This window comes from Talpa occidentalis, unplaced genomic scaffold (genome assembly GCF_014898055.3).
Source record: "Talpa occidentalis isolate TD23 unplaced genomic scaffold, MPIMG_talOcc4v2.1 talOcc4.8, whole genome shotgun sequence".
Classification (NCBI taxonomy): Eukaryota; Metazoa; Chordata; class Mammalia; order Eulipotyphla; family Talpidae; genus Talpa; species Talpa occidentalis.
In genome coordinates this window covers 91,054,790-91,066,958 of record NW_023605194.1, presented here as the reverse complement: position 1 = coordinate 91,066,958, position 12,169 = coordinate 91,054,790, and the positions used below count along the sequence as shown (strand labels likewise).

The 12,169-nt window shown below is 35.8% G+C and overlaps 1 protein-coding gene across 1 annotated transcript in view; it reads left to right on the top strand.

Moving 5' to 3' along the window:
* Positions 1-11,531, top strand: part of SPATA17 (spermatogenesis associated 17) — a 135,099-nt gene extending 123,568 nt beyond the window's left edge. The window contains exons 10-11 of the mRNA XM_037497738.2: positions 7,705-7,787; positions 11,251-11,531. Of these exons, the coding sequence (XP_037353635.1) occupies positions 7,705-7,785 (81 nt within the window). The 3' untranslated portion in view covers positions 7,786-7,787; positions 11,251-11,531. The remainder of the gene's footprint in view (positions 1-7,704; positions 7,788-11,250) is intronic.
* Positions 11,532-12,169: the final 638 nt, after the last annotated feature.

The following is a 12,169-nucleotide window of genomic DNA, read 5'->3' as shown; positions in this document are numbered from 1 at the left end:
GTGATCCTCAATTTTTGTGAAAATCTTGTATCTCCTATTTCTATTCCACTGTCCTTTGGGGAGAGACCCTTGATATTAAATTCCAATTTTTCTATCATATTATGTTTTTCTACTTTCATATTACTCATTCACTAAAGCTTTTTTTCTTTTTTCTTAAAATAGCAGCCTACACTTGCTTAGTAGACACAATGCCCTTTCTAATGTCTCCTAGAATATTTGCTTTAGGTTTTAGTGATGCTTTGTTATGTTTCTTGCATTGTCTCAAATTCATCTAAATTGCCTTTTCTTTTATCTCTCTGTTTTTCTCTCTCTGTCTCTTAGTTTGGAGGTTTTTCCCTTCAAACATCTCTTGCTCTTTGACTGTTTTTATTGTAAAATGAGGACCTGAGATGCTAGTAGAGATCATGGCATTTGTGGGCAGATATATGGATGGATAGCTTCTCTGTAGAGGTGACCTTCAGTGGAGAGGCCACTACTTCTAGCAATTCACTTTTTCCAACAAAAAGTTCTCTAATTTGTCAAGTGTGCTGGTACTCTGGGAGCTGGCCACAGGAGGCAGGGGGAATAAGGTAGTATCCTCACTATTCAATCTGAGGACTTTCACTTAATTTTCCATGTAGGAACTTAGCCTTGACCTCTACAGAAGCCTAGTATCTCCAACTATGTTGTTTGATTTTGTTTGTTCCTTAGAGAATAAAACTTCTGAATCTGGAGGAAGGGAAAAAGGAAAGTTCTCTTGCAGAAACTTGGGAAGGGAGCTTGGAAGGTCAAGTTTTTTATAGAGACTTTCAGCTAAGCCCTGTGCTTTCCTTTTGCCTACTGAGACCTGAAGATTGCAATGACTGAGTGTGCTGACTTAGGCAGGAAATTAGAATGGGATGCTGTTGGTGTTTTCCTCTCCCACTCAAATGTGTATCACTATTCTCTATTCCTCTTAGTACAGGTGCCATTCCTCATCTTTTTCTCAATATAATTTGGGGTCACTGCTGTCTCCTGGTGTCATTGAAGATGTGGTTTTGTAAATGCTTCTAATTCTTCATGTTTTGGGGAGCGATTTCTGAGACTATAAGATAAGTTAAGAAATCATGGCTCTGCCCTCTTTGGATAACTGCAAATACAGGTCTATACAGCATTCATATGGAGACTTGAAATAATAATGTTCCCAAAACATTCTATTTGTACTGGTATTTTTTCATGTGCAGGTATATTTGAATGGTAGATGGATTACATAAACAAAGAAGGTCTTTATCCTACCCCCAGGAACCTTATCATCTAGTGGGGGAGATGAAACAGGGCCAGAGTTACTGAGGTACAAAACAGATCATATGAAAGGTCTGTGAGAGAGCTATAATTATGCACCATTGGCATTCATTGCAGGAAGATTAATTTACATCTGAAGAGAGAAGGAATTTCAAAAGGAGGTAACATTTTTACATGAGATTTAATGTTTAGGTAAGATTTGTACCTAGTAAGAGCTTAATAAATATTTTATGAATATAATTAATACTGTTCAGCTTTGGTGATTTGACATATTTCTTTCTGCTCCTATAAGTGGTAAATATTCTTGTCTTCAGTACAACTTATCAATGGCAATCAGTTTCACTTATTCTCATCTTAGTTATCCTAAGAGGAATTAACAAAAACATTTCTATAGAGATAATTCACCATTCAGTGACAGTTATTGATACATCCTGTAATTACAAAAAAAAAATCCTTCCTGTGCAAATTCCATTATATTAATGTTGCGTGTATATTATTAAGAATTATAAATATTGAGTAATAAAACTTCACATGTTCCCAGATGTTATTTTGGGGCTACTAGATTAGCAATTTTTCAAAAACATAAGCAGTAATTAGAAATCTTTCATAACTTCTTTCAGAAACAGCACTTGATTTTAATTCTTTCATTTAAAAAAAACTTGCAAGAGAAAATCGTGTCAGAACTAGTGACATTTTTATAGCTTGACAAAAATTAAGCATAATTAAAATGAAATATTTGTTGCATAAATTAAACAGCAATTAATATGTTTTCTGCTGCTGCTTGAAGGATAAGATTAAAATGGTGTTGTTAGCAGCCTCCCTGCTGGGAGACTAATTTCTTGATTTTTATACCATATATTATCACACACATTCTCACAGTGAAAGAGTAAAATAACAAGTGGAAAGCAGTGTTTGATGAAAATGGTATACAGAAGGAGATAAACTGACTTTTATGAAGGCAAGGCAATATTACTTCTCATTTTAAGATCTGATGATGAGTTGATTCCAAGGATAAGATTTGCACTTTTAAAGCCATTAAAATAACTCGAAAATTGCCCTTCATTTCAGTCAGCTACGCCTTTTAAATTACCCAGTTTATTGTTTCAGAGGTGTCTGCTTTTTCAGGAGGTAATTAGAAAATGAACAAGACTTGTCATGGAGAGGCCTCCCCTCCAGTTCACCAAGAAATAATAATAAATTCTACCACAAAAACTTAGGTGGAAACAATTTCAACGAAAGGGGAGGGAAAGGCATTCTGTTAGTTCTTTCTGGGAGGATCACTCTTTCTCCTGTGCACCCACAATCACAAAACAACACATAACCTCGACCAAAGTTAGTTGTTGCTATCAAAAATCTCTCCAGCTTCCCCTCTACCCAGACAAGGAGTGAAGTATTATTTTTATGAGAATATTTTTCTGGCTAATTGCTTCTTGACATTCGACACCATTTGTGGTATCCATGAAAGAAATAGGTAACCATTCATTATTAATAGTCCTCTTTATTTCTCCAAATGTCTCTCTTGGGCAGTGCTGCTTAAGGGATATAAATGTACCAGTGGGAATTAGAAATTATAGGCTGGGCTCCACTCACTGACTGAACTAGCTCAACCTCCTCCGGGGGCCGAGATGGTGTTGTGAAGACAAGGTTAGGGTGAGACAGCACGTGTTAAAGAAGTGAGATGAATGGAGCTCATCCATATACAGCCACTCACTCTCTTCTACGTTGTAGTCACACACACACACACACACACACACACACACACACACACACACCTCCCTACTCTCTCTTTCTGACCCCCTCTTGATTTCTCTCGCCCTCAATTTCTCTCTCTCCCCCAAATACTTTTGCACTCATGTTACTATAGACACAGAGAAAGGAACCTGGGCATGCATATCCCAACTGGAAAAGGAAGGTTCTGAGCATAGAGTAGACTCCCCTGCTGATGGAGTCCAGGACTTGCAGCTTCCATCATCTCTTGGCTTCTGAAGTGATGAGGTTGAGTGAGAGAGTAAGACTCAAACTTGGAGCAGATTCAAGGTTTCCCCAGTGCCTAGCCATCACTCCTTTGGCCAAGTGGTCCTTGTGAAGCTCTATTTTGTATACACACTGTGATGGACCCTGGGAGTACAACCATGAATACAATGGACCCATTGTTTAGCAATTCTTCCCTCTCATGAGGATCTGTGGAGTACCTGCTTACTGAGAGGCATTGGGTTACTTTCCTACTCAGGAACATTTAGTATTTAGGAATGTCACAATTATGCTTCAGTTGTTATTCCCCTCTAAATGCTTCTTCTCAACCTATTCTTACAATCTCTGAACATTGTGGTCCATATTTTCCAGTCCACTAACCATATGCAAGCCTTAAGTTTCCCTATACTGTCAGGTTCACATAGCACTCCTCTATTTAAGCGGGCTGTCTTTGTGAATGAAAATAATGTTATGATTATGAACCACTTAACCCTGGTATCATCAGCTCTGTTGTCAAACCAATTAATAGGCTACAGATCATTCAGACAATAGCAATGTATCTAGTTGGATATCCCATTTCAGTGATTATTTTATCTAGATGACATTCTTACTGTTTTTAGTTGAAACTAAGCAGTTAAGTCCACTATATATACATATATAGTCTAGTTATAGACTAGATCTAGATCTTGTGTTTCTTTTATTATGATCATAATGCAAACATACCATAATATATTGACTTGGTTAAAAAGATCCAGCATGTCATCTCCCACCTGTACATTTATAGCCAAAGCTATAAAGATGGAGGAGGAGTATGAACTAAGTGAGCGAAAGATAGATGTAACTATGAAGGTAAAGAAAAAATTATAAAAACAAAATAAGAATCATTAGAAACTCAAATATGAAAGTTTAGAATTAGATGTACCCACATTAAAATGTAGGACTATGGAAACCTTTGAATAAATTATTTAAAATTCTTCCCCACAACATCATCCAAAAAATGAAGGGTATTTGAGAGCTGAAAAATAGTTAACATTTATTAAGTACTTGCTATCTACTGGCCACTGTTTTAAATGGCTTTACAGGTTTAAACTCATGTATTCATTGTACAGTCCTGTAAGCAGGGATTTATTTTTTCATATTATTTGAGATTTGTGTTTCAAATGAGAAAAACTAGCAATGCAGAGGTTAAATTCATTGCCCAAGATCACAGCACTCATAAGAATAAACCTGCATTTCAAACCCAGGTAGCTTAGCTCCTGGAGAGGTCAGAAGAGTGTTCTCAACTAGACCTTGCCAATAGCATTACTGAGATGGAGGGTAATATCACATCCAAATGAACACAGACCTTTCAGGTTTCGGTTGACAACTCATCATTAATTCTATCAGCTAAAATCTGTTTCATTGAAACAGATGTACAAATGTTTCATTGAAAGAATACATGATAAATATTAAATCCATCAGATTGACAAGAACACAAGAATTAGAGGATTCTGTAGGATGTTTTTCTCAGTCATAGTGAACAGGAAGAAGGGAACAATTCCTATAACTCTTACCAATGGCCTATATATTTTTGCCAAAACTGCAGAGATGCTCATACCATCACAGAATTTCCTACCTGTAATGAGAACAAAATTTGTGCAGGTATAATGACAGGGGATTCTTTTAGACCTGCCTATGAAGTCTTCTCTGCAGTCTGTCAAATCCCAAATGATGGATTGAACTGTCAGAATATTTTCAATGAAAACAGTGCTTAACACTCAACTATAAGTTCTGGCATTCCTTCTTTTTTTTTTTTTATTGCCCTTGAACCCAAAGAGAAATATCTTTGTACTACTTTGAACTGAGTAGGTAAAAAGATATTTTAAGCTGAACAATTTGTGCCTTACCATTGGTTTCCACCCTGATCCTCTCCCATCTTGGAGGTTATGTCTCTATGGTGTACCAGCACTACCCTGCCCAGTAACAATGAAATTGGTTGTTTAAGTACTCATTGTGAATATCTGGTGAAAAGCCCTAAATAACTAGATAAACAGTACAGCTGCCAACCTAAAGTAATCTTACACTCCGGGGGTGAGTGGCCCAGGAAATTTGCTCTTTGTCATTTTGACTTGGGTTTGAGAATGGACCTGGGCTACATTCCAGCACAAAGAGCCATTCACTTCCAAAGACTCCTAAATTGTCCCAAGGAGCTCATTCTGGCAGTGGATTATTTGTGTTTGGCTGGGAATCCTAATAGCAAAAGCTGTCTGCTCTGGCAAGCAGGGCCATGGAAGGACTTAGAATTACCAACCCCAGTGTTTTTTCTTGATGAGGTCATTTTTCAGAAAAGCAATCCCCGGCTCTCCTCTAAAAAGTGAACACTGCAGGAGCACTGTGGAGGTAGCTTTCTTGAGTTCATAAATAAAGTCCCATGGCATGGTGGACCTTTTTATGAATTAGAGGCAAATTTGAAACAAATGAGAATCAGCACTAGATTTTCCCAAAAGTCAGGCTGTCTTAACGGCATATTCCCCTCTTCCTGTACTAAGTAACAGTTATTGGTTGACAATGGTCAAGTAAATATATGGGGTTTAAAATTTAAAAATTCAGGGTGAAGAAGAATCCTGAAAGATATTTTTCCAAGGGGTATGGAATGAGTGTAGATACTCCAAGAGTCAGACTTGGTTTTTCTACACAACTGTTGATCCCTATTGTCTGACTCTCCCAGTAACAACCAGGAAGATCCAACTAAGACTTGGTTACCATTTGTTGGAAACTAATAAATAACATAGAACTGACTCTCTATAGATGTTCAAATGGTGGTGGAATGCACAGATGAAAGAATAACGCAGAATCAAGTGATAACCTCATTCATTATATTAGAGAACTCCCAACTCAGCACACAGGAAGATTCACACAAATGAAGGAATAAAATATTAGAATTTATATTTAATTTAACTGATTTGACTACCTATTTAACATTGCATTAAACTGCCACAGTGTTATACATATATAACTTAGCACAAATAACTAAATATGTAGAGCTTGCTTGCTCAAAAATATTTTTGCTGTTGGAGGATGTGATCAAAATCCTTTGAGTCCCGTTTCACTACATTATTGTCCCATAATTAGTCTTTCAGAGGTGTCAATGGAAGTCAATTTGATTTTTGAAAGAACAGAGCAGGTAGAATATGAATAGACTTCTACAATTGAAAGAAGTGGGGAGAGAAACACTAGCGCTAAATGTCAGATACTTCATCCTCGAAACAACCCTGCAAGGAGTTGTCTCCATTTTATAGATGATGAGACATATTGAGTTAGGAAGTGCTTCCTATGCTTCTATTTTCTGGAACAAATTAGAATTGGTATCATTTCTTCCTTATTTGGCTGAATTCACCAGTGAAATCATATGGGTCCATTTTAGAAGATTTTTGATTTTTTATTCAATTTTTTAATTATTATTTTTTTTTATATGTTTCTTTTACATTATTGCTCCTCTCAGGTGTAATCCCCATAGAATTCCTACACCCAGTCACCATCACCCTTTAAATGGATATAAGCCAATTCAGATTATCTGTTTTTTCCTTTTGGGAGGTTTTGTAGATTTTGTCTTTGAAGGAATTGCTCTGTCTCATCTCATTTATCAAATTTGTGGTTATAGAATTATTCATAGTATTTCTTTATTATGCCTTTATTGTGAGTGTGATAAGTAACAATGACCCATTTTTCATTTCTGATTTTAGTAATTTGTGTTTTCTTTCTTTCTGCTTAATCTGGCTAGGTATTTAGCAATTTTATTGATCTTTAAAAAATACATATATATGTTATCAAATGAACCTTGAAGCCACAATTCAAATGCAGCTAACAAAATATATATGAAATATATAACATGAGAGAGAGGTAGTTACTATAAACTGATAGCCAATTAAAATGATAGAAAGTTTCTGGGGTGCCTTTGTATATGAAGTGGACAGAGAGGGTCTCTGTGAGTAGACATGTGATAAAGGGAAAGAGTGAACCCTGGGGGTAACTGGAGAGGAAGCTGTCCAGATGGAAGCATCTGTAGTATAAAGACTCAGAGAGGCAGTGTGCCCAGTAAACAAGTTTTGCTGGAAACTATTAAATGAGGGGAAAATGTGGGAGAAAATAAATTATGTGGAAAAGGTGTCAACAGCATGATCATTTAGGGACTTGAAGATCAAGTTCAGAATTTAGATTGTGGGCTTGCTGAAGACAGGTGGATGTATCTGCATTGCTCTGAGCTTCTGGAGTTGCATCCATAGCTGTTAAAATCTGTGTTTTAGAAAGGGTCAATAGATCTGGCTTTCCACTGATAAAATATGCCTGTTAGCATTGTTGTATTTGAGGGAATTATAGAAAATTTAAGTGCAATTAAAAGCTATTTATCAATTTAATAAAATATAAATTATAATATAATAACAATAATATAAAGTCAGTAAGATCTCTGTGGTAATCTGATCTTTTCCCTCCTAGGATTTCCAAACTGTGTTACCTTCATTTGATCTCTTTGCAAAGTTTGGAAAATTATATTCAAAAGCTGGACAAATTGTATAAAGGTATGCATCTTGCTAGAAATTTTTCCAAAAAATAAATAACACTGAAAGATGATTGACTTAACTAGAAAGTATTTTTAAAACCATGACATAATAATGTTTATATACAATGCAACTCCATCTATTTCACTGATTCTAGTCTCAACATCCAAATACCAGATTTTTTTTCCTTCAAACCTCTTTTCCAAAATGGACTCAAAATACATTAAGAAATAAAACTGACAAACTGCGAAGTACCCTTTCTCTTTCAATTAATTAATGTTTCACACAAAGCAATGAAATATTTTGGTGTTTAAGAGTGAAACTATTTTTCAGTACTATGTTGATATGGTATAGTTAAAAATACTGTATTCGATATGTTTTTTTTGAAGTACAAGTTGTCTTTAGAGATCCCAAGAAACCAGTATATAGTCTCTGATTATCAACATTTACATTATAGAGAAGTTTAGAAGTATCCACATAAAATATAAGATTGCAAAATAAGCTCTTAATGGCCAAAGCGTTTTAGAATAGAGAAGTGATTACAATCAATGTGAGATTAATAGGAGTCTTTCTGGCATTTTCAGCCGAATGTAAGGGAGACCTTGGCTTCAGACAGCAGAGATCACTTGTAGGGAAAGAAGCAGGGATGGAACACCGCAGGAGAGAATTCCCTGAGCATCCTTCCCAGGGAAAAGCTCTCGCCCAGAGTGGATTCCAGGAACTTCTGTTCCTTAGATTTCTCATTAGTGTCTTCTTGGCCCAAATTACAATTGTGCATGCTTCAACTTGGGAGTCAGTGTGTTAAATGCAGAGAGCAATGTCTACCTTTTAACTACTCCAAAGCAATACATAAGGGGGACCATAAAATATTCTGAGCTAATCAAAAAACATATATAAGGTCAAGTGGCAGTGCAGTTTCAAATGTGTATAAAGTATCACTTCCTGATGGAGCATTTACTGAGTATTTGTGACATAATGTGAAGTAATGTAAATAAAATTTTCCATAGTCATGTGTGACTTCAGAATATTTAACTTAAAGGTGCACCTGGGGGCCTCCCTGGTGGGGCAGGGGGTTGAGCGCAGTCTGTGACACTGTCCGAGGCCTTTGCGGTGCGAGTTCAATCTCCGGCCGGCCAGGGAGCTACCCACGTGGCGCGACAGACCTCTCCTGTCTCACCTGCTGCTCCCCTCAGCAGTGTGTTTTGGTACATCTGCCTGTTCTGTTCCCTGCTCTCTCTGGTGAATCTTCTCACATACCCCCGCTACTCTGGCCTGTACCCCACTTCTAAAAAAAAACTTAAAAAAAAAGTGCACCTGTTTAGTGGTGAAAGCTGAAAGTAACGTCAGTCCTTGTTAATAAATGCTAAGTTAAAAAAATAAGGCAATACGCAACACTAGGAATTTTCATTTAAGATTATCTGTGTGTGGTATCACACATGTATAATGCACATGCATGTAGAAAAGCACATTCGCATACACATGTTTACATATTACATCTTTGGCATACATTCATGTGTTACAAAAATATTAATTGTAGATATATCTCTGGATAGTGAGGTCATGGATAGCTTTTTGGGGGATACATAGTGGTGTCCTCATTTTTTTTGAAAATTTTTTGATAGAATCAGACAAAAGCAAAGTGTAAAACACTCCAATAGAGATGACTTGCTCTTCTCTACCAGTTACAAAAGCATCTTGACTTTATTCTATTCAATCATAATAATTTACAATTATCTTGTTTTCATGAAGACAAAATAATTACTTGCTAAATTATTTATAAGAAAGACAAGGATGACTAACAAATGTTGCACATGACTTTTAATTAAAAAGAGTGCATATTCAGAGACACAAATATGTGACAGAAATGTTTACAAAATATTTGCTAACTCTTCTCTTGGATTTTTAACTGTGCTTTGAATTGAAAATATTATCAAAACATCATCTCCTCCTCCTCTTAGAAAGAAAAGCCATGTCTAGTGTTTAATTTGGATAAGTGAAGGGTAGCAGCCTTAACTGAGGTTCTCCTATTAAGATTTCATTTCACCAAATACAGGAAAGTGCTTCTGCTCTTTGTAAAGAATGCCAGGATGGGGACACATGCACCCCACTGTTGAATAAAGATGCCTAGTAATTTTTGAGAGCTATCTGTTTGATTGCTTCAGCTTCAAGGTAGTTCATCACTTCACTATAATTCACCTGACATTATCTCTCACACCCACACAACATTTTCTCATCAGTCCGATTAGAACCAGCGATGCCTTTATCAGATTAATCTTTCTTTCCTTTACCACATCTGAGCTTAGGATAAACACAGTCGACACCTACCCATTTTGATTAATGCACTAAGATTTTAGCCACTGAAATTGCCCAGCACAAATTAGATTTGAAACACACACAAATTTTAAGATCTAGTCTCTGATGAGGAGAACATGACTGTTTAATTCCTTTAATTTTTCTTTATAACTGGTCACTTTTGTAACCTTTGATAGTTTCCCAAAGGCAGTTTTGTCTAAATCAGAATGTACTATATCCTGCCAGGGTGCTTTGCTCTATTCATCTTTGCAGGCAGAAGAGTCTCTTTAAACATTAGAGTGAAGAAAATTAGCCCAATAAGGTGAAATCATTGGTTGTAATTTTATGAATTGGATCATATATCCCATTAAATCTGGCATGAATGTGAGTTTTCTTGCATTATGTGCAATTTTCTCAAATTCTTCTTTGCAAATGGGCTTTGGTCCAGTCTTTTTTTTTCTGCTAAAAAGTGGTTCAATTTTGAGGCCAAATGTGATGGTTTTAATTAAATTATTTCTTACATATGAAAAACTAGGTTTTTTCCTTTTCCATACATATTTGGCATATGAATGACTGAAATTGCTGAAGGAAAACAATAAATGTGAAAAATAAGTTTTCTTAGTACCTAAACCGGAAACAAGTGAAATTCTATGGTCTTTTTCCAAAGGAATAGGCCCTACCAATTGTATAAGGAGAAAGAAGGGGGGAGTCATAATTGGGCATATAGATGCTAAAAATGCCTGTTAGGGATTAAATTTTTAATTCAACAAGGAAAGCTATTATATCTTGTCATTCAGTGTAGTACTATGTGAATTTATGATCCTTTTCAGTTTAGTTTCTGTGAACTGGAAAAAAATATCAAGATATCATTAGTATCTTTCTTTGATTATATTATACTGTCCTTTAAAGTGCAGGAAACACTTTGCGATGTTTCTCCGTGACTGAGGCAGCTGGTGGGATACTCTGTGTCCCATGACACACAGTCAAGCTTGATTATCAGTTTCATCTTTGTTGGTGGAGATGGAGGTGAGAGAATAGGATAAATCCAGCAAGGAATAGGTCAGATCGGGAGTGTGGCCTCCCAGACTCTAATGAGCTAACTCTACATGAGGAAGATTTAAATAGAGAATTCAAGAACTCTTGTGTTATCATGGTTCTTTTTCTTCTTTCATTTGACTGTTTTGTTTTTTAGAAAATGAAAGAAGAAAAGAAGACAAATGTAAAATGAGGTTATGCTGGAATAGAAGACCCTCCTGGCCGGAATCCTGGTTTCAACCTGTACCTCTCATGAGTAACTTGACACAATTCTCTTAATTTCTGAGCATTTTTGCTTGCACTTTCTCTCTCTCTCTCTCTCTCTCTCTCTCTCTCTGAAGAAATTGCAACCATCTCTGCTTCATTCAACATCATCCTACAGAAAATACACTTAAACTGTATTTATTATTATGACTCAATAAACTATAATTTTTTACAGCAAACTGGTCATGAATGAGTTATAATGTGACTATATATATATATTTAGTGTATGAATAGTGGCAAGGAAATGGAAATAAGAGAAAAAATTGTTATTATCAGGTATTATATACAATAATAGAAGAGGAAAAATAATTACTTTTTGTCATAAACTATAAGAAATTGTCTAGGAGTTGCTAAATTCAGAACAGAAAGATTCCTTTGAAACATATCTTGAGTCTATTTCAAATTAAAAATTGAGCAGATCTTCTTTCAAGGTTCATTTACCTCAGTGAAAACTAATGAAAGAGAAAGCTGAGGTGAGATTTTAGAGAGTAAATAGTCTGGCCTCATATAATAGTCCTAGATCTACTAAGTCTTGTTCTATCTCTTCCCTGGTGATGTTTTTTTCAAAAAGTTATAATTATTTTGTAGTAATAGTAACCATTGTTTGCTTTTAGTGCATAATAATAACAAAAATGCTAGGATACTGAAATATTCTAATGCAGCTGCCAATGCTTCAAGTGTTTTGGGAACTCATTCTTTTAAAATACCTTTCAGGATGAGATTAAGAGCTATTAAATAGCCTTGCCATGTCGAAGTTGCCTGTCCTTGGAAATCTGGGAACAAAAGTAATTCTAAGTGACATCTGACTTCTC